The sequence below is a fragment of the Dromiciops gliroides genome, chromosome 5 (genome assembly GCF_019393635.1).
Source record: "Dromiciops gliroides isolate mDroGli1 chromosome 5, mDroGli1.pri, whole genome shotgun sequence".
Classification (NCBI taxonomy): Eukaryota; Metazoa; Chordata; class Mammalia; order Microbiotheria; family Microbiotheriidae; genus Dromiciops; species Dromiciops gliroides.
In genome coordinates this window covers 301,447,083-301,473,677 of record NC_057865.1, presented here as the reverse complement: position 1 = coordinate 301,473,677, position 26,595 = coordinate 301,447,083, and the positions used below count along the sequence as shown (strand labels likewise).

The 26,595-nt window shown below is 56.3% G+C and overlaps 1 protein-coding gene across 2 annotated transcripts; it reads left to right on the top strand.

Annotated features, from left to right (window-relative positions):
- The first annotated feature begins 726 nt into the window (after positions 1-726).
- Positions 727-25,901, top strand: TTC38 (tetratricopeptide repeat domain 38). 2 transcript variants are annotated; one of them, XM_043968681.1, is made up of 14 exons: positions 727-784; positions 1,753-1,830; positions 2,663-2,744; positions 3,675-3,846; positions 4,927-5,100; positions 6,923-6,998; positions 9,973-10,092; positions 11,877-11,936; positions 13,914-13,952; positions 15,614-15,695; positions 16,146-16,311; positions 18,577-18,736; positions 21,397-21,470; positions 24,388-25,901. In XM_043968681.1, exons 1-14 carry the CDS (start codon positions 752-754, stop codon positions 24,479-24,481), a joined length of 1,410 nt encoding a protein of 469 aa, XP_043824616.1. In that variant the 5' UTR covers positions 727-751; the 3' UTR covers positions 24,482-25,901. The 2 variants fall into 2 exon arrangements, with proteins under 2 accessions (XP_043824616.1, XP_043824617.1); XM_043968682.1 differs by lacking the exon at positions 24,388-25,901 and adding an exon at positions 21,959-23,520.
- The last annotated feature ends 694 nt before the right edge of the window (positions 25,902-26,595 follow it).

Here is a 26,595-nt window from a genome sequence, read left to right as displayed (position 1 = left end):
CACAGCTAGTAAGTGTCAAGTGTCTGATTTGAACTCAGGTCCTACTGAATCCAGGACTGATGCTTTATCCACTGCGCCACCTAGCTGCCCCTCCCGTAGATACAATCTTTACATCCAAAGTAATTTGGAGTAGGAGGTAGCATGGGGAGCAACCCCACGAAGATGGCACTTGAATTGAGCTGGGGGGTTCCCAGGAGCAGCTGGGGGCGGGGGGAGCCATCGTACATAGAGCACAGGGCCTGGAGCCAAGTCAGCAGGAACTGAGTTCAAATCCGACCTCAGACAATCGACCCCGGGCAAGTTGGCCTCAGTTTCCTCGTCTGTAAAATGAGACGGAGAAGGAAATGGCAACACTCCAGGATCTGCCAAGAAAACCCCAAATGGAGTCAGAGAAGGTCGAACACGATCGAAACGATGAACCACAAACGTGCGTGTTATGCGCACGCCCGAGTCCTCGTCCAGCCCCCACCCCCGGCTCCTTCTAAGTGCTGCGCTTGGAGATCGCGTTATCTCATATCTGCCCTTCCTGGGCCACCTCACCAGCAGCACAAGCTCCTCAGAGGCCTCCCAGCCTCCCCACTGGCCCCTCTCCAGCTCGGCTTTCTCCGGCTCTCGCCCCGCCCCCGCCCCATCCAACCTCCTTCCTTTCTTTCCACCGGTTTCTCTCGCCCCGCCCCGCCCCGCCCCTCCATATGGCCCCGCCCCCATGATCAGCCCCCGCCCCAGGTCCTCCCGTGCTGCCGAACTAGCTATGGCCTCCCAGGCCCAGCTCCGAGACTGTCAGGTAGAGTGCCCCCTTTTCTCCCAAGTGCAGAGGCTGGGGGCGATGACACCAGGCCTTTCCCAACCTCAGAATAGGCCAGAGCCTGGCCGGCTGCCCCTACTCAGCACCCCGCCTTTGACCAGCTGCTCCCCAGCCCCCAGGCCCTACCCCTGGCCAGGCTATGCCCCACACCCGAACCCCTCCCCCCCAGCAGGTCCCCGCCCCGCCCTCTGGCCAGCCCCGCCCCCTCCTCTGCCCCCAGACCCCCCCCCCGTCCAGATGCCCCCCATCCCCCCTCCTCTCCCGCCCTCTGGCCAGCCCCGCCCCCTCCTCTGCCCCCAGCCCCCCTGTCCAGATGCCCCCCAGCCCCCCTCCTCTCCCGCCCTCTGACCAGCCTCGCCCCCTCCTCTGCCCCACAGACTCCCCTGTCCAGAGGCCCCCCCCAGCCCCCTTCTATGCCCAGCTGCCCCTTCCCCTGTTCAGCTACTCCCCAGCCCTATTCTGTCAAACTGCCCCTAGCCCCCTCCTCTGCCCCCCAGCCCCCTCCTCTCCCGCCCTCTGAGGCAGGCTCGGCCAGTCTCTCTGTGCTCCTGGCTCCCTTCCCAAAGGCTTTACCCTTGTTGGACTGGGAGGAGCCTGGCGTCCTGGGTGTGAGGCCTGCCCCCAAGCCCAAGGATGGCTCGCCCTGAGCCCCCCCAGGGTTCTTCTGCTAGCTTACTTTCCCAGAACCTCAGTTGCCCCTGGGCACGAAAGCTCCCTGAAGGCTTGGCTCAGGCTTAGGGAACACAGGGCAAAGGGCTAGCTCCCAGCTCCTGGGGAATGGCATTCTCCTCCCTAGGCGGACTCCCCATTCATCTCCCTCCCTCCTCCAGCGTAGTTCAGGGGTCCAAAGGTCGGTGCCCATCTTCAGCTGGTCTTTTGAAGGTGGGTTTTTCTGGTTTTTCTTTTCTAAATCACTGAATACCTCCCGGACCCCTCCCCATCTCCAGGCTTGGAAAGATGAAGGCCTGCCTCTCTCCAGCACTAGTAACGAAGCCTGCAAGCTCTTCGATGCCTCCCTGACTCAGGTATCCCTCTGGAGAGGAGGTCCCAAGTGGCTCCCTGGCCCTGCCCCCAAGCACCTTTCTCTTTAGTGCAGGGCTGGGTCTGGTCTCTCCAGGGGGCCTCCCCTGTGCCCCACGCAGTTTCCACTCCCTTCCGGTAGAGGCCTGGTACCGTCGGGTCATGTCCTCCCTCTGCCCGGGGCTGGTCACGTCCCTCCAGTAGCCACCTATTGCCTTCAGAGTAAAAGTCAAGTGTCTTCCTGGCAGTGGAAGCCTTCAACTGCTCGAGGCATCCTATCTGCCCACCCACCTGCCTGTGCCCTAAACGTAGCCTGTCGTCTCCCACCTCCCCACCTTTGCCCAGAGTGCAGGGACCTCGCTCCTCTGTATCCTGATTCTTGAGGGCCTCCTCCAAGAAGTCTTCTGTCACACTCCTGGATCTTCCTCATCTGCTCTCCCTATGCCTTTCATGCCTTGAAAGAGGACACCTGCCCTTGGGCAGGAGCTCCAGTGTGGACCCTCACTGAGAAGGCTGGATCCTAGGTCCAAAACTCTGGCCCCAGGGAAGCCCAGAACCATGCACCCCAAACCCCTCCTCCACTTTACAGGGAAGGAAACTGAGGCCCGTGGCCAGGCCACTTCTCCCTCCTGGCTGCCTCCACCTATAAAACGGGAGTGACCCACCTCAGAGGGGTCCGAGATCATAGAAGACACTGAGCCCCAGAATCTGGTTGGGTTGATGGCCCCAAGTCCTCTGCTACAAGGCACAGAGTGGGAAGTGGCTCAGAGCTCCAAAGGACTCGCCAGCCCTGGGCCCCCGAGGTCCTGGGTAAGAGTACATCTCTCCTCATTTCAGTATGTGACATGGACCAATGACAAGACTCTCGGCGGCCTGGAAGGATGCTTTGCAAAAATAAAGGCAGCGGATCCAACGTTTGGTAAGGCCCAGATGCAGGCTAGTGTCCTTCCTCCTCCATATTTATCTGTGATTTCAGTTTGTGTGAATGACACTCACACACAAGGCGTCCCCAGCCCCGGCGCTCTGCTAAGCTCCGGGGACACAGAGAGAGGCAGTCCCTGCCCTCCAGAAGCTCCCCATCTAACAGGAGAGATGGCAGGCAAACCTCAGTGTGCAGACCACTCCCCAAGATGGAGGGGCTGCAGAAGGCAGGGCCTGAGCTAAGGCCTGAAGGAGGTGGCAGGCAGAGAGCCAGGGCACCTGGGGGAAAGAAGGAGTTACAAGAAGAAGGGAGGGCAGGGGAGGACCATCCTGAGGAGCATTGAATGCCAGGCAGGATTTTCTCTGATTCTGGAAAGAATGAGGAGTCTGTGGTGTTCCTGACCTGCCCTTTAAGGACATCCTGGGTCAGCTGCCCAGGATCCCTTCAGACAGCCCAAGAGAGGAGGGGGACGGTGCTGGGGACAGATGGGCCTGGCGAGCTCAGGGAGAGGGTGATGGCCCGGTGGGCTTTGAGGGGTAGCCCCAACACCACCCACTGTCCGAGCCTTGCCCAAGGTGGCACCATCCTCACTGTAAGCCCCCGCCTTCCCCGAGTCTGCCCAGACCCCTCCCCAGTGTCCACAGGCTCCTCATGAGGGGGAGCAGTCTGAGCTGCGGCCCAAAGGCCAAGAACCACAGCGGGAGTGGGGGGCAGTGGGGAAGCTGCCTGGAGGAGTCCCAGAGGGCCTGAGCTTCTGGGAGCCCCACTGGGGAGTCAGCCTCTAGACCTCAGTGTCCCCATCTGTGTCATGGGGGTGATCAGACCTGCCCCACCAGCAGGCCCCAGGAGCCGTGTGGAGGGTGTTCTAGCGGTGCTGGCGCCCCAGTCACCCTGTGTGGTCCCTCACGGCTTTCCATGACTCTTTAGTGATGGGGCACGTCATTGCCAATGGTCTGACCCTCATTGGCACGGGGACCTCGGTGCTGCTGGACCAAGCGCTCCGCCTCTCCATGGAGACCATGACAGAGCTTTCCAGGAAACAGCCACTGACCGAACGTGAGAAGCTGCACGTGGAGGCCGTGGAGATGTTTGCTAAGGGGTGAGCAGTGTGTCTGCTCGAGGAGCCGGAGCACCGTCTGCTGACTCTGGGCATCTCTTGGGAGAAACGGGTGTGGGGGAAGGGAGGGGCTGCCCTGCCCTGCTCAGAAACCAGAGAGGACTTGGATCCCAGGGGCTCCGGCCCTGCCCACATCACTGTGGGGCCCCTCTGGGGTGTTTTCCCTTCTGTCACATGAGGAGGGTGGGCTTCATGACCCCCAGAATCCCTCTAGACATGGACATTCTGTGATCTATATTCCAACGTCCTTCCCATGTCTGACCTTCCCTGTTCTAAGCTCCCTCACAGCTCTGACATAGTATGACTTCCTAGAATAAATCTAGACCTCTCCCACTCAAAATGATTCCTCAGGGGGCTCAGAACACCACAGACAGTCCCCCTGGACTCTCTTGGGAGCGTGGTCCTGACGTCTGAGCTGGCAGCCACTTTTAGAAGATGCTACAAGTGCCTGGTGAGCCAGTGGACTTGGCTCTGGTGGCCCAAGGGTGGAGATGTCCTCCCTGTTAATGCCCCAACAAGACACGTGCACTGGGGGCCTTGGCCCCCCCCCCCCCGCTCTGGAGGCTCTGGGGGGCAGTGTTCTCTCTGGCTGTTATTTAACCAGCGTGGGACAAAGCGTGGGACAAAAATGTCGCTGGTGTCTGGTTTCTCTGCCGCCGCGTCTCCACCTCACCCGGCTGATTTACACAAAGAAAGCCAACTCTGTCCTCCTCCGAGGCTCCCTCCCACTGGGGCTGGCTTCTATCCCTTGTCCCTCTGAGCTTGAGGATTTCATGGGTGTGGGTGCTAGGGGCCGGGGGTGCTGGTGGTGATAGATGCGGGGGGTTCCTCCTCAGCTGAGTAAAGCAGTTTTCAGAGTCACCACTAGCTGAAAATTCTTGCCCATGACCAGCCTGGGGCCATCAAGCCCAGAGCCCTCCAGGCATGTGGGAAGGGCCCTACGTGGCCAGAGGAGGCCAGGAAGGAAGTCCCTGGCCCTGCTCAGCCAGGCCGGCTGTGGCCTCTGCCCAGCATCCCCCTCCCTGTGGCCAGCCTCTGCCCAACAGCCCCTTTGCCTCCTAGGTGCCTTCCGAAAGCATGCACCTTGTGGGAGCAGATTCTCCAGGACTACCCCACAGACATGCTGGCCCTCAAGTTCTCCCATGACACCTACTTTTACCTGGGGTATCAGCCCCAGATGAGGGACTCTGTTGCTCGGATCTTTCCTCATTGGACTCCCAGCGTCCCCCTCAGCAGGTATTTATGGGGCTCCTTGGGAAGTATGGAGGGTCCTGGATCTCTGTGGAGGAAGCAGCTGCCCGGCCGGCGTGGCAGGATGGCGTCTGGGGCCCTGTAGAAGGAGATTCCTCTTCCCCTGCAGGGTTGGACCTGGTCAGTCACCAAGCACTGATTGAAAGCCTACTGTGTGCCAGTCTCTCGATTTGCATTCCCAGAGCCCGGCACACAGTAGACCTTGCACGCACACGTGTCAGTGGCTTGATTTTCCTGGGAAGATGCCCCTCCCCCTCCATGCTGACTGACAGGCCCATAGGTGGGCTTGGGGCCTGGCCAGTGTGGAAACCCCCTCCCCTGCTGCCCTCCGGCTTCAGAGCCAAAGGACAGGGCATCCACACACTCTGTGGAAAGAGAACACTTTCTTCTACGGCCTCAGGTGCTTTATTTGAAAATGACCTTCCTGGGTGGCTGCCCTTTCTTAGCACTGACATTCCTTAGTCACGTTTCAATGAGGGGCAGCCTTCTCCTCAGCGCAGGGTTCGAGAAGGGGTGAAAGCCTAGGTGCTGACAGGCCCCTGCCTATCCTGTCCCTCCCCCAGGAGACCCCCGGGGTCTCCCTGTGCTGGGGGACAAGCTCATAAATTAGGAGGACCCGGGGAGGGCAGGACAAAGTGTGTGAAGGAGCCTCGAGGACTCAGTCGGGGCAGTGCATATGAGGAGAGAGGAGCTGGATGAAAGGAAGATGGGCAGGCATCGGCAGCCGGACCTGCCCTGGGCCCAGGGGCACAATGGAGGGCGTGATCCCGGGCAGGAGGAAGACGGGGGTGGATGGCACCAGGCAAGGGGAAGGAAGGAGAGCCAAGGAGTCAGCTCTGGTGCAGACAGGGAAGTTAGAGGCGTCGACTGGACTTCCATCTGGAACGTCCAGTGCTGGCCCAGTGGAGAGTGGCCTGGTGCCCTCGGGCAAGTCACTTAGCCACCAAGGTCTCAGGGCTGGGCCTAGCCTGAGCCTGGGAGCCCGTGAGCCTGGCAAGTGGGACTAATGATAACAACAGGGACAGTCACCATTTATGCGGCACCTACAAGGCTCCAGGCATTCGCTTCCAATGGTTATCTCACAAGCACCCAGGGAGGGCTGTTAGGGTCCCGTTTTACAGATGAGTGAACTGCGGTAAACAGAGAGGAAATGAGTGGCCCAGGGCCACAGTCAGGACATGTCTGAGGCTAGATTTGAACTCAGAAAAAAAAAAAAAAAGATTTGAACTCAGGTCTTCCTGACTCCAGGCCCAGGGCTTTATCTACCAAGCCACCCCACTCCCCAAGTCCCCAAGTCCTGCCCTTGGATGCACCTTCCACCCCCTTATATCCCTAAATCCCTGGCTCTCCTCCTGTTCTCCTAAGTGGCCATGGCCAGGGACGCTCACATGCTCCTTCTGCCCATCCCCGAGGGTGGCACTTCCCTAACCGCTCGGGTCTTGACCCTCCTGCTGGCCTGGACCTCACACCTCCTGGCCTGCCATTCCCACCCACATTCAGGCACTGACATGGTTTTATTTTAGGCCCAGATCTGACCTTCAACTCCCTGCTCTGGGATAAGGCAGAACCTCCCCATGGCCCCTGGCCCCAAGCTGCCTTTGCTGTCTCTGGTCATCCTGTCCCATGTGTCTGTCCTCTTGTCCTCTTCGACTCAGCCCAAGTGGCTTCTCTCTGCTCTGACTTTGTTGTAAATCAAGGTCATTGACCAGCAACCTGCACTTACTGCCCTGAGTGCCTGGCACATAGTAGGCACTCAATAATTGTTGATTGGTGAGTAAAAGGCTCCTTTTCTTTCTCCCATTCTCAGCTACGTGAAAGGCATTTACTCGTTTGGATTGATGGAAACAAACCTCTATGATCAGGCGGAACAGCTGGCCAAAGAAGTAAGGGGGCTGTCAAGAAGGGCCCAGTTCCCTCTTCCTTTGTCTGTAGAGATAGTGAATAACAGGGCTGACTTAAAATTAGCCTCCAGTGCAGAGCCACCCTTGAGCCCATGGCATTGTTTTGGTTGTTTTGTTTTGTTTTGTTTTGTTTTGTTTAGTGAAGCTATTGGGGTTAAGTGACTTGCCCAGGGTCACACAGCTAGTAAGTGTTAAGTGTCTGAGGCCAGATTTGAACTCAGGTACTCCTGACTCCAGGACTGGTGCTCTATCCACTGCGCCACCTAGCTGCCCCGATGGCATTATTTCAGTAACTGTCTCTTAAGTACCTACTGTGTGCAAGGCACCATCCTTGTCATGGATGGGGGTGGGAAATGAAGGTGAACAAAGCATCCCTACCCCCATGGAGGTCCTAGTCTACATCGAATGACAGAAACAGAGAGAAATTGAAGAGAAGCTAGAGAAAAGCCGTGCAGAGTAGTGCCACCTGGACTTGGAGTCTGAGAGTGTGGGTTCAAATCCCACTTCTAATCCATATCTTAAGCAATATCTTTGGTCATCCATAAATGGGAAGCACCGCCCTGCCACTGATGCCCTCCCTCCCAGGGTCACTGTGGGGATAGCACCATGGAAATTGTAAAGCACTCTAATCTTGCAAGTTATTCTTGGGCATGGTGAGGAAGAGCCTGCTTTCAGAGCGTGAGGCCTTGGGCTTGAATCCCAGCTGCAGCAGCTCTCTGGAGGCTGCACTGAAGAGGGGAGACACCCAGTAAAGGGCAAAGACAAGTCATGTGACCTGGAGGCCACCGAGGAGGTGGGGCTCATCTCCAGCCACCAAGCACAGTCACCCCGTCTGGGTGAGAGAACAGAGAACTTGGAAGACGTGGGAACGTCAGCAGGATGGCTCATCCTTCTCAAGCAAGATGAGAATGATGTTTAATTAACAATTAGCAGTGAAGGCTGCAACACAAGAGAATCATGAAATGCCGTGGGATCGAAGGAGAAGGAAATCACGCTGGCAGAGGCGGCCAGGAATGTCTGCAGGGGGACGGCACATGGACCAGGCCAGAGTTGGGGGAGGGAACCAGGCGTGCCGCTGCCCCCACTGTCTTCTCCTCTCATTTTTAGAAAATGGGGGAGGGCACTTGCCTGGGGCCAAGGTGATCAAGTGGGTTCTTAAGAGGGTTCTTTGGACCCCTGACTCAGGCTGGGTCTCCAGCTTTAAGAGGGGAGAATGTCATCCTCACCCAGTGCCTGACCTGGCCGGGTGCTGAGGCACATCCTCTGCTGGCCTAAGGCTGCTCCCTGCCTTGGGGCCAAGCCGAGCCAATGGCCTGCCCAGGGTTCCTGCTCCTCCCACAACATCCAAGACTGGGTGAGTCAGCCCTAGGCAGAAGGTTCCCATCCATCGCCAAATGGCAGCCCGAGAGGACTCTGACGACATCCCCTTGCAGTGAGGAAATCCCTTCGGAGCCTGGCACTGAGCATCCTCTGCCGGCTCTCTTCCCAGCTCGTGGGCTGGTTCTCTCTTTCATCACAAGAAGCACTTGAATCTAGGAGCAAAGATCAAAGAACAAAACAAATGAAGGGCACCCCAGAAGCACGAGTGCTTCTTGTATGCAGAACCACTGAACATCCACTGTAAAAGAGGCTTTTGGTCTCCACCCGTGGGCTGCCGCCGTGGGAGGCCACCAGCTTTGCTTATCCAAGTCACAGTCCTGCTGGCTCCTGAAATGTCCGTCTTGCATTTGTGTGGTATTCATGTGCTTTAGACCTACAGCAATAAGACGGGCAGTATCAGAATGAAATTAGGGCAAGGACTGGCATGAAGTAGGTGCTTTATCAATGTTGATCGACTGACTGGACAGCCAGATGATGCAGTGGATAGAGTGCTGGCCCAGTAGTCAGGAAGACCTGTGTTCAAATCTGGCCTCAGTCACTTACTAGCTGTGTGACCCTGGACAAGTCACTTCACCCTGCTTGCCTTGGTTTACTCATCTGTAAAATGAGCTGGAGAAGGAAATGGCAAGCTGTTCTAGTATCTCTGCCAAAAAACAAACAAACAAAAACCCAGGATGTGTCACGGAGAGTCAGCAGCGACTGAAAACCAAATCAACCGACTAGTATTCTTTGAGTGACTGGTGGTACAGACAGAAGCCTGGAAGCCTGCGTTTGCGTCCAGGCTCAGTGACCTTGGATGCTTCAGTTGCCCCACCCCTCTCTCCTTGTCTGCAGAACGAGCATCACATCCCAGTGCCAGTGAGACAGGGATGCTCTGTGGCCAAGGCCAAGTCGGTGTGCGAGCTGGCTGGCCACGAGCCTGCTTTAGGAGCAGATCTTTCAGACCTGGAAAGGGGGGTTAGTCAGTCAGTCTCGTCCATACAAAGCCCTGTCTGCTCAGCTACGCAGCCACCAATTCTTATCATAAGAAGAAAGCTGTCATGGGCATCTCTAAGAGCAAACAAGTCAGAACAGCAGTTTATCTGAAAACAATCTGGGGGGTCTCAGGGGACTACAGCTCCCTGGAGCCAACAGTGTGATACATCAGCCAAGAAAACCAGTGCCACCCGAGGTAGCCTCTGGTGGAGGAGGGAGCATGGGGGGAGATGTGGGACTGGATAAGTGTGCCCAGGTATTTGAAGGGTTGTCATGTGGAAGGGGGGGAGCTGGACTCAATCCCCTTCTTTCTAGAGCTAATTCTAGATCTTTGGCCCCATGATCCAGAGCCCCAGAGTTACATTTGGCCCCTGAGGTCAGAACTAGGAGAAAAGGGGCAAATATAGGGTGGACCTCAGGAAAACCTTCCCACCAGGAAGAGCTGCCCTGGCTGCGGGGGTCTGCCTCATGGGAGAGCTGTCCCACCACCTGGGAATCGTGTCCAGACTGGGCTTGATGAGGTGCTCCTGAGGTCCCTCCCAGCGGTGTGGAGCCCCTCTGCAGCCAGGGATCATTCCCTTCCTCTTTTCCATCCTCACAGGCTCTATCAGTCAACCCAACGGATGCCTGGTCGGTCCACACGTTGGCCCACATCTACGAGATGAAAGCTGCGATCAAGGACGGGGTGGCCTTCATGCAGACCTCGGAATCCGATTGGAAGGTATGGACCCCATTCCCCAGGGAGGGCCCCAGAGACCAACTGCTCCAGCTCCTTTGGTCGCCCCAATTCAGGGACAGTGACATTGGGGCTGGGGGACATGTTCTCAATAAATCCTCCAGCTCTTAGGAAAGGTTTGATTGGGGGAGACCCCGTCAGTCAATGCCCTTGGCGTTGTGAGTCATTCAGACGCCTGCTGGGCACCTCCTGTCATTTCTCAGACTCCTGTGCAGTTGGGGTTGCCCTAAAGGCTTGGGAATGGAAAAGGAGCGAATGAGCGAGCCTCCTGCCTTCTTCTATTGTGCATCTTCAGCAATGTTGGTGGGGGACCTCCCTCCATGGCTGCAGATTGTCACCCTCTGCCTTACTAGATAGTCTTTGGAGGTGTCTGAGGCTGCAGAGTTCATCCCTGTGGCCAGCCTGCCCATGAGCCTCCCTCACTCAGGAGGCTGGTCCTCTGAGAGCAGACACTCTTGTCCATCTCAAGCTGGCCTCCGAGCCGTCCCAGCCTGGGTGGGCAATCCGGAGCTTGCTCTTGGAGGTCAGGGCTAAGCATGGGGGCGGGGGGAGAGCAGATGTCAATGGTGGGATGCACCCCAGCCCAAGCAGGCCCCTGGGGTAAAGAAGCAGGAGGCAGGGCTGGGGGACAAGCGGAGGGGCTCATTGATGGAGACAGCCCCCGGTGTTCATGAGGCTGGCCTGGCTAGGTGAGGTCGGGCTGCAATCTACAGCTGGGGATGAACCATGGGGTCTGGAAGCTTGGAAGATGTGCTTTCAGATTCCACTCAATCCGCACTTGCCCAGCCTGCCATCAACCTGAATTTATCTGGCTTATTATGGTCATTTATCTGATACTTGGGGTGGCTGGAGGGCTCCTCAGAGCCCAGGGTGCTGGGTCTGGACTCAGGGAGACCCGAATTCAAATCCAGCCTCAGACACTGACTAGTGTGACCCTTCCCTTCTGTCTGCCTCAGTTTCCTCATCTGTTAAATAGGGATCATAACAGCCCCTCCCTCCCAGGGCTGTTGGGAGGATGAAATGAGAAAATAATTGTGCTTAGCACAGTGTCTGGCACATAGTAGGCGTTATTATTATTGTTACCTATTATTATTCCTTTCCCACAAATGTCTGTCTATGCAAGTGAGTGTGTGTGTGTGTGTGTGTGTGTGTGCGCGCGTGCATCTGAGCGGACTGAGTGACTGCTTAGGCTGCCCCAGACTGACCTCCTCCCTCCCAAGGCTGGCTGTCTTCTCCCTGCCCCCCTGCTGCTCCTGTGGCCCCACCCTCCCGAGGCTCAGAACCCCTGGAATGGCTTTGGCGAGTTTGTTCTGCACTTACTGTATACAGGCACTGTGCTGCGCACGGGGATGGCAGGGAAGATAAAGCCCACCCTGTCCCCTCCTCCCCTGCCCACCTACAGTAGCCAAAGCCTCCTAAGGGCCTCCTGCCCCTGCTCTGCCCACCCCCACCCCCGCCCAGTACCCAACCCTCATCCAGTCTCTCACTCTCCAGGGTGGACTGGGCACACCTGCCTTTGGCTGCTCCCTCAGCCCCCTCCCACTTGTGAGACCCCTCCCACTGCTCAGATCCAGCCCCGCCCTGTGCCCTACCCCCCATCACCCAGGCCCCCAGGGATCCTGCAAGAGGCATTTCCCATAATTCGGTCTCCCCAAAGCTTCAGGAAATCCTTCGCTCCCCCCCACCACCACCAATGCCTTTCCTGGACGAGGTCTCTAAGGACCAGGAGAGGGCTGGGATTCTCCATGACCCGTTTGTTCCCTCCCCAGGACCGAGACATGCTCGCCTGTCATAACTATTGGCACTGGGCCTTGTATCTGATAGAAAAGGTAAGTGGTGGAGGGTCATAACTATTGGCACTGGGCCTTGTATCTGATAGAAAAGGTAAGTGCCGTGGCGGGAGGCCCCTTTCTTCCTGCTGTCAGTCTAGAATTTGGCACGTGCATGTGTTGTGCCACCAGCCTGGAGATCCAGGGGGTCCCAGAGGGGCAAGGGGTCATTGAGCTGAAACCAGCCTGGGCCAATGGCATGTTGTGCTAGGGTATCCACGTCAGGGGGCAGAGATGCCCCATACTCCTTCCATGAGGACCACCCCAGGGGTCCCACCTGCCCCAGGGTTCTGTGGGGCCACACCCCATCCCCGTGCAACCTTTCATCTTCGACTCCATCTCTTGGCAGCACCTGCCCCAGGGACACCTATCCCCTCCTCCCCTGTTTTTGCCCCAAGTGAAAACATTTCAAGTAAAATGTCTAAGATTCAGTGCTGGGCTTGGAACCAGGAGGCCCTGAGTTCAAATCCAGTCTCAGACACTTCCTAGCCATGTGACCCCATGCAAATCTCTTCACTTCTCTCTGCCTCGATTTCCCTATCTATAAATGGGGATAATAACAATACATACCTTCTGGGGTTGCTGTGAAGATTAAATGAGATCCAATGTGTAGACATGAGATAACAACATAATATGTGGTGCTCACAATATAAAGTGCTTTGCAAACCTATACAAATGCTATTATTATTACTACTTGGCTACCTCCAAGTGACAGGGGACTCACTAGCTACCACCTGAGCTAGCTCATTCTACTCATCTCCCTCAGTACTCCTAGAAGTCCTTTGAGAAGTGCCTAGCCCTGGGTCTGGTACGCAGTAGGGGCCTAACCAGTGCTTGTGGATGCAGGCCTCATTTTAACAGCATTCTTGAGCCTCCCCTGCCTCCAGGGGCTTTGTTAGGAACCTGGGCTCCAGTGCTGTCTCTGGTGCTGATCGGCCAACCCTCCCCAAGAACAAGCCTAGAAGGACAACCATTAAAAATGATGCTTTTTGAGGCACCAGGCAAGTTCCGGGTGCTCCTCTTCTGGGGCCGAGCTCTCTGGGCCTCAGCTTCCCCTGCCTCCAGGGGCTGTAGGGTTGGAGCTGGTCTACTCCCCCCCAGCCCCCTCCAGAACTGGGGGTCATCTAGGAGGGGCCACTTTCAGGATACAATGAGCCTATGGTCTCCTGGTTATTCATGTCCTCAGGGCCCCCCTCTGGGTGACTGGGGACGGTTTCTTCAGCCGGACTAGCCCAGCTTCCTACCAGGACATCCCCCTCCCCCCACCCCCGCCCTGCATGTCAGGCCTGGAGCGTGGCTTTCTGGGGTGAGGGCTTCCCTCAGCATCATCCCCATTTTGCCAGGAAGGAAAGGGAGGCTCAGAGACATTCAACATTTTGCTCAGGGTCACACAGCTAAGACACATCCTTGCCATGATTCAGACCCAGGTCCCTCCTGACCCAAACCCAGTGTGTTTGACCTTAAACTACAGACAACTGGCCGGTTGTGAATGACAAGGGAAGAGCTTGACTCTTTTCCACTGACATGGGAGGCGGGTAGTGTAATGGGCAGGGCACACCAGGCTCAGGAGTCAGAGGCCCTGTGAGACCTTGGCTAAGTCCCTTCCCTCTGGGTCCTCCACCCCTGCACAATGAGCCCATCAGACCACATGGCCTCCAGGTTCCCTTCCAGCTCTGCCTCTGGGTCCCGTGATTTCTCATGAGTTACACTTTCAATTTTATTTGATTTTGCATCCAATTTCTTTGTCAGTTTATAAAAATCCATTTCCTCTCCCTCTAACCTTCAGCCCATTGAAAAAGAACCACTGGGACAAACAGGCCCAGTGCAGCACGGCAGCGGCCACCCACTGGCCACGCCCAGAATGGCTGTCCAGTGCACTCCAAGTCCAGAACCTCAGTGCTGGAGAGGGCCAGGTTCCAGGAGCACTGCTCATGTGCAGTGGAGAAAGGCCACTCAAAGTAACCTCATGTTTTGTAGGGTGAATATGAGGCAGCCTTGACCATTTATGACGAGCACGTGAGTACACACAAGGAGCCCTGCCCTTTACTCTGGCCCAGCCAACCTTTTGTGCCTGGGTTCCGACCCTGCGATAGCGCACACACTGTTGGGGGGGATGGGGGGAGGGGAAGGGCTGTCCCACGCTGGGAGTGCCGGGAGAGTCCCGCTATGGGCCCTCCCCAAGGCTCCCCCCAAAGCAGCCCCGGGATGTTGTTTCACCCCATCAGCAGCCTCGTCTTGAGTCCCACTCATGACACCAAGTTGTACATCATTCATCCCTGAGGTACAGCTGCCTGTACACAGGGCCTCCTGTGCCTCAGCTCTGTCTTACCCAGAAAGAAGCACTGAGTCAATAAAGCATGTCATCCCCAAGACCAGGGCGTGTCAACACTGCCCAAGGCGGGCAGCTTCTTCTCTTTTTTCTTTTTCTTTCTTTCTTGCGGGGCAATGAGGGCTAAGTGACTCACCTAGGGTCACACAGCTAGGAAATGTAAGTATCTGAGGTTGGATTTGAACTCAGGTCCTCCTGAATCCAGGGTCAGTGCTTTATCCACTGCACCACCTAGTTGCCCCCAGGCAGCTTCTTACTGTGGAAAGAGACAGAGGACTTGGGGGCAACAGGCTGGGCCGGATGACCTTGAACAAGTTCCTGGATGCTGGGCCTCAGTTTCCCCCTCTAAGAATGGGTCAGTAAACACTTAGCAAGCTGCTGCCACCTGCCAGACCCAGTGCTAGGAAGGTAGGTGCTAGGCCCAGGTGCTGAGTCTGTCTTCTGCCTCCCAGGCCACCAGCATCTTTCCCCTGCAAGTTTTGCCTCTTCATGTCTGGTTCTATTGCCTCATCTGTCTCATCATGCTTGGCAGGGCCGTGGGGAGACCCAGACAGGCTCCCTCCAGGACAGTGAGCACCAGAAGGGCCATGAGGAGGTCTTCCCTCGACTGTGTGATCTCCCCATAGCCAAAGATACAGAGGCTGCTAGATAGATGTTTGTTGAATGAATGAAATGAACACATTCAACAAGAGTTCTTTCTTGTCCACAAAGTTTTCTATGAGGACTCACTGTCTTTGAAGTAATTATATTAAGCTTTATAAGAAAGTTAAATACTCAGATGAAGCCTCCTGACTGACAGACTAACAGTGCCCAGAGCCCTGAGCCTAGAATCAGGCAGACCCGAGTTCAAATCTCCCCTTGGCCACATACTAGTTGTATGACCCTGGGCAAGTCACTTAAGCTCTGCCTCCTTGTCTTTAAAGCAGGCATGGCAGTAGCACCTTCTCAGGGTTGTTGTAAATGAGATGATTTTTTTAAGTGCTTGGCACAGTGCCTAGCACACAGTACGCTCTATACAAATGTTAGCTATTGTTGTCCATTCCGTTAGTGTGGATGACTCTGTCCACAGTAGCCAATCAGCAGCTCATCTGTCACTTACTATCTTAGAGAGTCGACTTGGACCACAAGAGGTTAGGTGACTTGCCCAGAGTCACACAGCTGCCCTTGCAAGGCAGAACTTGCATCCGGATCTTTCTGAGCTGGCCACGCTGCCTCTATTGGGCGACTCTCTTGCCACCAGAAGGGCCTGGCCTCAGAGACCTGGGCCACAATGGGGGCAATCCTGACAGGGCTCTGACGGGTCCTCAGTCGCTGCCCTTTGGCCCAAGTCAAGATGCTTGTCTTGCAGATTGAGCCGAGCCTTCTGTTGACGGGGTCCATGCTAGACATGGTGGACAGCTGCTCCATGCTGTACAGACTTCAGATGGAAGGTGAGGCAGTCTCCCCTGCTTCCCGGGGGTCTCCAGAAATGACCCGGGGGTCCTGCCTCGGGTCTGTGCTGCCCACTGACTTTGCTTTATCCTGCCTGCCAGGGAGTCCCAGGGAGGAGGGTGGCAGACATATTGGATGCCAGGTCCCCCCAAACTTCAGCCTTGAACATCAGCCCAAACCCAAAAAGGTGCAGTTAGACAGAGAGCAACAGGAAGTCCTGCGCTAGGCCCAGAGCGCAGTTTCACAAGAACAGGGAAGGCTCTGGCGCGGGTCTCTTCCAATGCCCCCATTTCTCAGGTGAGGGCTCCGAGGCCCCAGAGGGGAAGGGACTCGCTCAGGGTCACACAGTCAGAAAGCACAGCAGCCCCAGACGGTCACTGTTTGCTCCCTCGCTCGGCCCATCCGCTCAAGCTCTGTGACTGTCCTTTCACCAAGTTCACTGTGTGCAGGCGTGCACGTGGGGGACCGCTGGCAGTCCGTGCTGCGGGTGACGAAGCCTCATTGCCGGGACCACATCCTGCTCTTCAATGACGCTCACTTCCTCATGTCCTTCCTGGGGGCCAAAGACTGTGGAAGCGTCCAGGAGCTCCTGACCACGCTTCAGGAAGCGGGCCGGTAAGCAAGCCGGGACTGGGCACCGGGGCTGGGCGCCCTGGACAATCATCTCCAGCCTCTTGCGTCTACTTGTTCAGTGAGAGGCCTGGCGGCAGCTCCAATTTCCTCCCAGGTCTTCCGGTGAAATGTCATAGAATCCTTATTCCTGTGGATGCTTGGTCTGGGAGAGCCCGGTCAGAGCCGTCTGCGCGCTGGTGTTCCGGTGTGAGCGCACGTTTCAGGCAGGGCGAAGATCCACTGGGAGGTTGGGGGGGACGGGGGGGGTAGTCCAGAGGCGGAAGGACCCGCGGGTGTTCAGCCTGGAGAGATGACTGAGGGGACAGTTCCAAGCATCTGCAGGGCTGTCCTGCCTAGGAGGGATTCAGCTTGCAGGGCTTGCCACCTCCCCCCCCTGCCTCCCCCCCCCCCAGCAGAACCAGGCAGAGGAGGGGAGGGACCGAGAGGCGGCGCTTATACTGGAGGGTGGGACCGCCTCCAGAGAGGCCCCCCGCCCCGCCCCGCAGTGCTCCTCAAGCAGAGGCCGGGAGATCACTTGTCAGGGATTTGGGGCGGGGGGTAGCCTGCCCCTTCATAGGACAAACGCGGGCTCAGCCCAGCCCCGCTAAAGCTTACAGCCTAAGCTGGGAGAAGTCCCCAATACGCGCTACTTGTCTGTGCCGCCCAGTCACCTGAGGAGCAGACCATTCTTCACAAGAGGCACGGGGGGCGGGGGGGGGGGGCGGGGGTCCTGGAGGAGACGGCCTTCAAGGTCTCATGCAGCAAAGACGGACAAACAGAAGAAGGCAGGAAGCACAGGGCAGGCAGGGAGCATGGCATGGGTTGTGGCAGAGAAATGAGAACAGTCTGGACGGAGAGGACGGCACCAGCTCGGGGACCCCATGAATGCCAGGCAGACGCCTCCTGCAGGGGCCATAGGGAGCCCCTGAAGATGTTTGAGCAGAGGAGTGACGCAGGGAGGAGGGGGTGCCCAGGAAACTGTTGCCATGGTGCAGGTGCCGGGGAGCCAGAGAGGATGAGGCAGAGCCAGCTGGGGAGCTCACCAGCTGGGGATGCTCGGAGGACTTGGATGGGGAGGCAGGGAGGGCCGCGAGGCCTGGGGCCTGGGTCACGGAGGCTGCCGGTGCCCAGATCTGGTCGGGCTGAGCCTGGAGGCCCCTGCAACTCTTCCCAGCCCTGGGCCCTGCAGGCAGCGGGACCAGTGGGAGAGGTGTGCAGAGGGCGCCCCCTTGTGGCACACGCAGCAGCCTCTTCTCCAGGGACTGAAATTTTCCCGTTGTGTCCATGCCTTGTAAATCTTCATCTCCATCGCATCCTCCCTCGGAGCCAGCCCCTGAGGAGGACAGAACCTCGTGCCTGGATCCCGGAGTGGGGCAGGCCGTGCCTCCCTGGGCACAGAGCAGCCCATGTGTTCTCCCCTCATCTCCCCTGCTTTGGCTTCAGTTTATGCAAAGAGCAGAAAAATGTCCCATGTTACATATATGTATGGGCACTTGTGTCATGTGTGCAGAGATGTGCAAATGCAAGCCCTGCTCAGCCCTCGATGAGCCAGAAAGCCTTGGACGCTGGGCCTGATGGCCAACTGAGCACCCAGCATCCAGGGACCCTGGCTTGGCCAGAGGCCCCGGGGACAGAGCTGCCATGGGACAGCCATGGTGCAGGGGCAGGAATTCTGGGCTCGTCCCCTAGGAGGCCCCTCCAGAGCACTGGGGGCCACAGCACAAGAGGGGCCGGCCTGCTTTGGCCATTCCATGGAGGAGAGCTGCTAGTACCAAGGGGAAGGCGTCATTCCTGACCCCAAAGGGGGCTGGGGGGCTCCCCTCTGAAAGGGGCTCTTGCTGAGGTTCGAGCTGAGCTGAGGTCTGCAAGGGCCTTTTCCAGCTCTGCTGTTCTGAGGTTCTGCACCTGCTGTTGGCATTGGCAAATCCCCACCTGCACAAAATTGTTCCAGAATTCTGAGTCTGGCTCAGGAACTTCTCCAGACCTGGGGTCTTAGCAGCAAGGGTGCTAGTAGGGGCCCTTCCAACCCTGGGCTTCTCTCAGGATGGTAGAGAACATTGCCCTAGTTTTTGTCTGTCTACATCTTTGTCTCTTAGCCTCTGTCTCTGTCTCATCCTGTCTCTGTGTCTCTGTCTGTCTCTCTGTCTCTTTATCATCCTGCTTCTGTCTCAATCTGTCTCTCATCCTCTCTCAGTCTCTGTCCCACTGTCTACCTCTCATCCCCCCCCACACACACACACACCCAGTATCAGTTTCCTCTCCTTGCAGAGCCCCGGGTGAGAAGCACCAGCACCAGCTGGCTCAGGAGGTGGGGCTGCCCCTGTGTCAGGCCCTGGTGGAGGTGGACAGTGGAAACCATGACAGAGCTGTGGACTTGCTGCTCCCCATTCGGTACAAGATTGTTGAAATAGGCGGCAGCAATGCTCAGGTGAGTTAGAAGGCTGCCCACTGAACCTCGAGACTGAACAGTGGTATTTGATGGAAGGAATTTCCACTTCTTTGCCCTTACACAAGATCAGTCCTTGGTCACAGAGGAAACCGTGGGCTCACATGGTCCAAAGAGGCTGTGGCAGCTGCCCCCCCCCCCAAGTGAAGGGGTTTGCCTTAAAGATGGAACATTCTTGCAGTGGGTGACTGTCTTGTGTCTGGGGCTGGATTTTGGCTGGGATCCCCCTGGGTCCAGGGGGGATGCTTTGTCCACTGTGTCACCTAGCTGCCCCATGATGACATCTTTAGGGTTAAACTGAGGGGTGAGGAGAATGCACTGGGGGAGGTCGAAGGGCAGAGGTAGCATGGGGTGAAATCCTACATGAAAGAAACAGGAAAGGGCTTATGGAGTGGGGGAAAAGATGGGGGAGGAGCAGGGCAGTAAATGAATTTTACACTCATCAGAATAGGGTCAAAGACCTTAAACTCATCAGAGTTGCCTCAAGGAGGGATTAACACACACACTCAATTGGGTGGAGTAATCTATCTAACCCGGCAGGAAAATTGGAGGGGAAGGGGATAAAGAGAGAGGGGCATGGGGGGCAGCTAGGTGGCGCAGTGGATAAAGCACCAGCCCTGAATTCCAGAGGACCTGAGTTCAAATCTGTCCTCAGACACTTGACACTTACTAGCTGTGTGACCCTGGGCAAGTCACTTAACCCTCATTGTCCCATTTATAGCAAGTCTTTGTGGAGGAATGACTGAAGAAGCTGTGGTATATGACTGTAGTGGAATGGTCTTGTGCTATAGGAAATGACAAACAGGATGATACCAGAGAAACCTGGCAAGACTCATATGAACTGATGTCTAGTGAAGTGAGCAGAACTGGGAGGATGTTGTACATAGTGACAGCAGGATTGTTCCATGAGCAGTTGTGAATGACAGCTACTCTCAGTAGTGCAATGATCCCAGACAATCCCAAGGGACTAATGATGAAGCTTACTATCCACCCCCATAGAAAGAACTGAAAAAAGCACTTGTGGATTGCACATGTATAACCTATATCCGACTGGCTGCTGTCCTGTGGAAGGGGGAGGAAAGGGAGGGAGGGAGAAAAATTTGGAACTCTAAATCTTATGAAAATGAATGTTGAAACTCGAAAAAAAAAAAAAGATGGAAGGTCTTGTTTCAGGAAGGAGCCCCAGGCCTGTTCTCTGTCAGGTGACCTCTCCAAGGGCCTCATGTGGGCCCAGGTGCCCAGGGCTCTGGCCCATCTGCCTCCGTGGGCAGCACCGGTGGGCGCCATGGCCCACCTCCTCCTGGGTTTCATGTCTAGGTGGAAGCCCCACAAAGGGCCAAGAAGCCCTAGGTGGAGCTCTGTCCCGGTGCTTCTGCCCCCAGTGGCCTGGGCCCCCTCCCAAACACACGTAGCCAGGCTCCCAAGGCACTAAGTGACCACTCTCTGGCCCTTCCTCACAACGCACGCCCCAAGCAGAGCCATCACTGGCCACACTCTCCTTTTCTCTGGACACTGTCTCCAAGCCCCCCAGGGGCTGGCCTCCGGGGAGGGGCCCCACGAGAATATCACGACAGGGGCCACCGCTCACCCTCCCTCTCCCAAAGGCTGAGGTGTCCCAAGTCTGCTCCTTCTTTGTTGTCACTTGTGAAGGTCCTGGGGAGGGCTCTGGCTTCAGCTCCTGGCCCGCCCCTTACCACTGGTGATGAGACTCTGGGCCCAGCCTAGCCATTTCCAGACTCTGTCTTCTCTTCTGTAAAAATGGACACAATAGGGCAGCTAGGTGGCGCAGTGGATAAAGCACCAGCCCTGGATTCAGGAGGATCTGAGTTCAAATCTGGCCTCAGACACTTGACACTTACTAGCTGTGTGACCTTGGGCAAGTCACTTAACCCCAATTGCCTCACTAAAAACAAAACAAAAAAAAATGGACACAATAACACTTTGCATGGGGTGCCTTGCAGGGGGTGGTGAGGGGAGAGCTTTGAAAATGCAATAGGCTAGAAAGGTAAGAAGTTTCCAAAGCCAGGTGAGACCCGCCCCCCCACACACACACACACCTGGGGCCAGGACATTTTATTTTATTTTTGTCTTGTTTTGTTTTTTGCGGGGCAGTGGGGGTTAAGTGACTTGCCCAGGGTCACACAGCTAGTAAGTGTCAAGTGTCTGAGGCCGGATTTGAACTCAGGTCCTCCTGAATCCAGGGCTGGTGCTTTATCCACTGCGCCACCTAGCTGCCCCAGGCCAGGATGTTTTAAGTCTCCATAAGCAGGACTCTAAGAACCAAAGGGGAAGCTGGGCTTGGAGTCAGAGAGGCCTGGGTTCAAGAGCTGCCCCTGAGGCCTCCTGGCTGGGTGGGCCCCCCACCTCTCTGCCCCTCCTCTCAGGGCCCCGGGCTGCGGCATCAATGGAGGGAGCTCCTCACAGCAAGGGAGCCTCAGTGGCCTCTGGACACCCTCCGAGGGACCCGCGGAGGGTGTCCAGAGGCTCTGCCACCCAGCTCGCTCCTGGTTTGGGCCGAAGGGCCTCAGCGAGGGTCCGGCCTGGGTACACCCTCACCCATCAAGGCCTGCTGGGACACAGCCACAGCCCCTTGGCTCTCTGCACTGGCTCCGAGCACTGATTGTGAACGCCTTTTCTTCTAGAGGGATGTCTTCAATCAGGTGCTGCTTCACGCAGCTCTTAAGTGTCAGCAGAAGCCCTACAGGAACCTGGCCAGGTGAGTGATGCGCACAGACCCCGGGCTGCCCATCTGCCAAGCTCCGCTCTCCCTCCCTGGGGCTGCCACTTGTTGTATGGGCCAGAGTGAGCGATCCTGCCGCCCCCTCCCCTCCCAGCAAGGAGGCAGCTGCCCTGGGGAGGAAGCGTTGTGCAATTGGCCCTAAGGATGCATGGCGCAAGGCGGAGGGCTGGGAATGCGTAGCCAGGTGCTTTCCTCTAGCTTTGGAAATCAGGTGAAAAGCTTGCTGCAGCCCCGGGGCCAGTAGGGTCAAGCTGCTGACCTACATTTGGGAGGGCATGAAGCACAGAGGAGCACCCCCTGTGCCGAGGCCCAGGCTGGACACCACAATGTCTGCCCCAGGGAACTTCTCCTCTCCTGGAGGTGGGGGGGGGCGGGCCAGGAGAGAAGCCCCATAGGATAAGGACCAGTCTTCCAACTTCTGTCTCTCTCCCTAGAATCTAGCCTGATAAGCCACTTCCTTTCAGGTGCTCAGGAACATTTGCTGGCTCTCTACAGCCTGCAGCCCAGGGTCAGATTCCTTAACCTGCTACAGGATGACCAGTGCCATGGCCACTTGGTCACTGTAGCTCTGGCTTCTTTGCTCTGTCTGTCTCTATCTCCTGTCTCCCTCCTTGGAGATTGTTGTTGGAGCCTACCCAAACCACTTCTGAAGGTAAAAGGGGAGAGATCCACTGGATGGGGCCTCACAACTCCACCTAATGGCAAACAGAGGAAACACCACTGGCCCAAGTTCTGGAGAGGATCCATCCCCATGCCCCACACCCCAGGGAACAAAGCCCGAAGCCAGGATGAGCCAAGTGTTGGTGGCAGGCAACTGATCCAACAAAGAGGAAATGGTGGATGAAGATCTGGCCCCAGGGGAAGAGCATTGGGGATGCCCAATGGTCAGTCAGATAGGACTCGGCATAATTGCTTATAAAAATGAAAAACCCTTCAGGGACCGGGAGGCTGCAAGCAAGCATATTCCACATTTGTTCTATGTAACAGCATGAGGGGAGAGGTCATGCGACTTTGTGGAGGCCAAATTATAGAGGCTGCAATGGTTGAAAGGAATGTTCGCCGGCCTCCAAGCCAAAGAATTTGTTAGAATACTTTGACCAGAGCCTGCCTGGTCTTGCAGAGTTGCTGGACAGCAGCAATGCAATGGGAATCATCCTCAGGAGAGCCCGAAGGATTCTCGCTGGAGGGCCCGTGGTGCAGATGGTCCAGGGGCACATGCCACAGCCCGGACCAGAGATACAAGGTGGGAAAATGTACAACTCATAGGAGAAGGTGATAACAAAACCTGGTCCAAGGGAATGGAGGCCACACTAGAGTGACCTGCCTCCTGGAAAGACCGAGAAGGCCACTTTGAGGCCTGTTACACCTGTAGAGGGAATGGTCACCCACAGGTAAATGCCCCAGAGCTGAGAAGGGGCCTTGGATACTGCAGAGGCTGAGGACTTGGGGACAAGAGGGTAGAGCCAGGGAGCGAAATCACCTTGGCCCCAAATGGGGCCATCTGTGACCTCATTACTGGTTCCTATTGGCTCTTCTCCACCTGGTCTCAGACACCCCCAAAGACAAGTGGCTGTAAAAATGGGGCATGTGGATTGCATTGCTGTCCTGCACAGGGAAGCCCAGCTGACCACTGCATACCAGCCATTCTGTGAGAGGCATTGGAAGAAAATCCCTAGCCAGCCCTTGTAGGCTTTGGCCTTGCAGGACTGAGTGACAAAGACCAGCCATACCTGGGATATGTGGAAGTGACCTTGGAATTGCCTGAAGATGTTGCTGGTGTCACCAAAGTAATGGAATAGTCTGTCCCTGGTGTGTCCAGACCCTTCAGCGTAGAATTTTTAGCACCACCCAGTACTATCTGAGGATTGCAAGCACAGTCTGGGCCTCCAGACCTCTGTGTTTGGACCTCCATGTGGCTTCCTCAGTAGGAGGTATACCAATGGACAGAGTCAGTGACTATGATCCTTTGGAGGATATGTTTTAGTCTATGGACTGAATGGGACTGGGGTGGGCAGACCCAGACTAGGGGGGACCAAGGGTACTTGAGTTGTCACAGTGATGAAATAGTGAAACCAGGTTTTAGTCCCAAGCCAGCGGTCTTTCCTTCCCACTGCCCAGGATCTCCGAGGTCACCTGGCTCAGGTCACTGAGGGGGGACGGGGGAGTGGGGGGAGGGAGTGATTTGCCAAGGTCACACAAATAGGAAGCAGCAGAGGCAGGATTTGAACCCAGGACAGCTGTATGAGAAGTAGAAAGGAAGTTAGGCATTGCAGGCAGGTGACATGCTCTGGGCCCTAGAGGTGGGGAGGAGATGGTGTGGACCTCAGCCCCAGTGGAGGACTGGACACAGCCATCCATCTGCTGGAGAGCAGGAGCCAGCAGCATGGGGAAGGGATCGGCAGACCTCTTACAATAGGCCATTATGAAGCACCAGCTGTATGCAGTACTTTCGGTGCTTAGCTGGGGCATGGGGAGGGATGCCAGTGACTACCCTCCCAGAGCTCACAGTCTAGTAGGGGGAGGAGATATGGACACAGAAGAGGCTTGCCCACCCTGAGATGGGTCCACCTGAAGTTCTGGGGATCCAGTGAGTCCTGACCTTCAGCTGAAAACATCATCCCAGGGGCAGCTAGGTGGCACAGCGGATAGAGCACCGGCCCTGGATTCAGGAGGACCTGAGTTCAGATCCAACCTCAGACACTTGACACTTACTAGCTGTGTGACCCTGGGCAAGTCACTTAACCCCAGTTGCCTCACCAAAAAAAGAAAAGAAAAGAAAACATCACCCTGTGCAGACCGCTCTGTCTGGGCCTTTTCTCTCCCTCCAGGGGGACCAGGTCTCACAAAGAGCCAGGCACAGAGGGTGTGAGGGACACTCTCTCTGTTTCCCCAGGAGCCTCCTCATGGAAAGGGATGCCCTGAAGCCCGGGTCTCCTTTGACCGAACGCCTCATCCGGAAGGCTTCAGCCCTGCATCTCATGGAGTAAAGCCTCACCTAGGGGGTCAGCCATGTTCCCCCCTTCCCCCGAGGGTGCCAGAGCCTCATAATGGACCACTTGAGGAGGCCATGATGCCCAACATCAGCTGGACTGAAAGCCAAACACCAGCCGCGTGACAAGGACATCCCCAACACCTATGCTCCCCCCCACCCCCCGCCAACATTCTTCTCACTCCTCAGGCGTTTGAGAGCAGACCATCTCCTTTGGGAATTATTGGCCATGATTGGAAGGGTCCAGCCCCACCCCCCTTTTGTAGAGAAGGAAACAGTCTAGGAGAGAGGAAGGGCCTTGCTGCTCCCAGTAAGCAAATGACAGGACCAGAGCTGAGGCCTTCTTCCTCCCTCTCCTGAGCCAGTGCCACACTGGCCCCCTCCACCCCCAGTGTGGTGTCAGGAGACTGGGATTGTCCCCATTTTATAACAACCCTAAATCAGATGTGATAAATGAGTCACATGTACCGCTCCCGTCACCCCCAAGCTCTCCCAGCCACGGAAGGACAAAACCATCCGCCAGCAAGGTGGCCTTCCAGGCTGCAGGAGGGTCAGCAGCAGCCTGAGAGGCTGAGCCCCCTCGTCTTTGAGGCAGAGCAGTGAGGATGGTGACCAGACTCACATAGGGGATCAGGCCCTCCCCGCCTGTCTCCTAGCAGCCCAGGCTTTTCCATCACTGGGGGGCAAGGGCAGGGCATCCAGCAGGGGACTGGCTTACCTACCTTGGCATGGGCTTTGTCTTTAATCAGCAACTTTTCTGGGAAAAATAGTGAGTTCAGCCTTGGGCGAGTCCCTCCCCATTCTGAGCCTCAGGTGTTCTCCAGCCCCCACCTCCCTTACAGGGTCAGCCAGAGTGGGCACTCACATCCAAATAATCAGATCAGCTGCCAAGGGGCCCATGTGGGCACAGGCCATGATCCCTGTTGGTATACCTTCTCTGAGCCTCAGTTTACTCATCTGTTAAATCAGGCTTCCTCCAGCAGCTGCCCTGCATGCCGACCCTGGAGAGCCATGGGGGCACAGCCACCGGCTTCACCTGTGGGTCTGTAGCTTCTCCTGTAGAGACCCTGCCATCCATGGTGGCCTACAGGAACAGGCCAGGCACAACGTGGGTGACCATCTTCTGGTCTTCATTGCCAGCCAATGGCAGTCACTTTTTTCCTTGGAAACTGCACAAGATCCCATGGTTTCCAGCATGTGATTTCATGGTCAATTTGACCCAGCTGTGATTTTTTTTCTCCTCACTGATAGGGAAGGAGGACGGAGGTTGTAGGGGTGACTGCTGGGCCACAACCCTGTGGCCCCCAGACCCCAACCCCCTTGGGTGCTTGAGTGTCAATCCGTAAGAATCCATTTGATTACTGGAAACCTGCTTCTGTCTTCTGATTCATCATTAAATGTTCTCCTGATTAGAACTCCATAAAGGCACAGCTTCCAGAGAAGTGATTTCTGGGATCCAGCCTCCCCTGAGGGAGGAGGCCAAAAAGGAAGACTGTTTTCCTCGTGCCCTTTGTTTTCTTTTGCACTAGATAATATGTCAACTGTCTCCTCTCCCCTCCCAGGGCCTATGAATTAGTCAAGCAAGTGTTCAGCAGTGCCTGTTTGCCACCCTCCTGGGCTCTGGGGAGACAAAAAATAACAAGACAGTCCCTGTCTTCATGGGATTTATATCCTCTCAGGAGAAACAACACACACAGCTAAGTGTGTCTACAGGCTTTAAGTGTAAATACAGGCTCAGTAAATAGGAGGCCATTTCATGGAATTGGGGGAGGCACTAGCAACTCAGGGACCCAAGAAGGCTTCATGTGGGAGGCAGTGTTGAAGCAGGGCTTGGAGGGAAAAAAGGAGTCTAAGAAGGGGAGGTGAGGAGAGAGGCGTTCAAGGCCCAGGAGACAAGCAGAGAAAAGACCCAGAAGCAGGAGACAGACTATTAGGTGAGGAAGTGCCAAAAGGGCAGTTTGGCTGCACTGTAGGGTGTGAAGGGCAATATAAAAAAGTTATGTATAAATAAATGTGTAAAAGACTTTAGGAAAGTTGCCGGGAGCCTAGATTGGAAGACACTAGAGGCGGCCGATTGATGGGCAGATGGACCAGTCCAGGCAAAAGGCAATA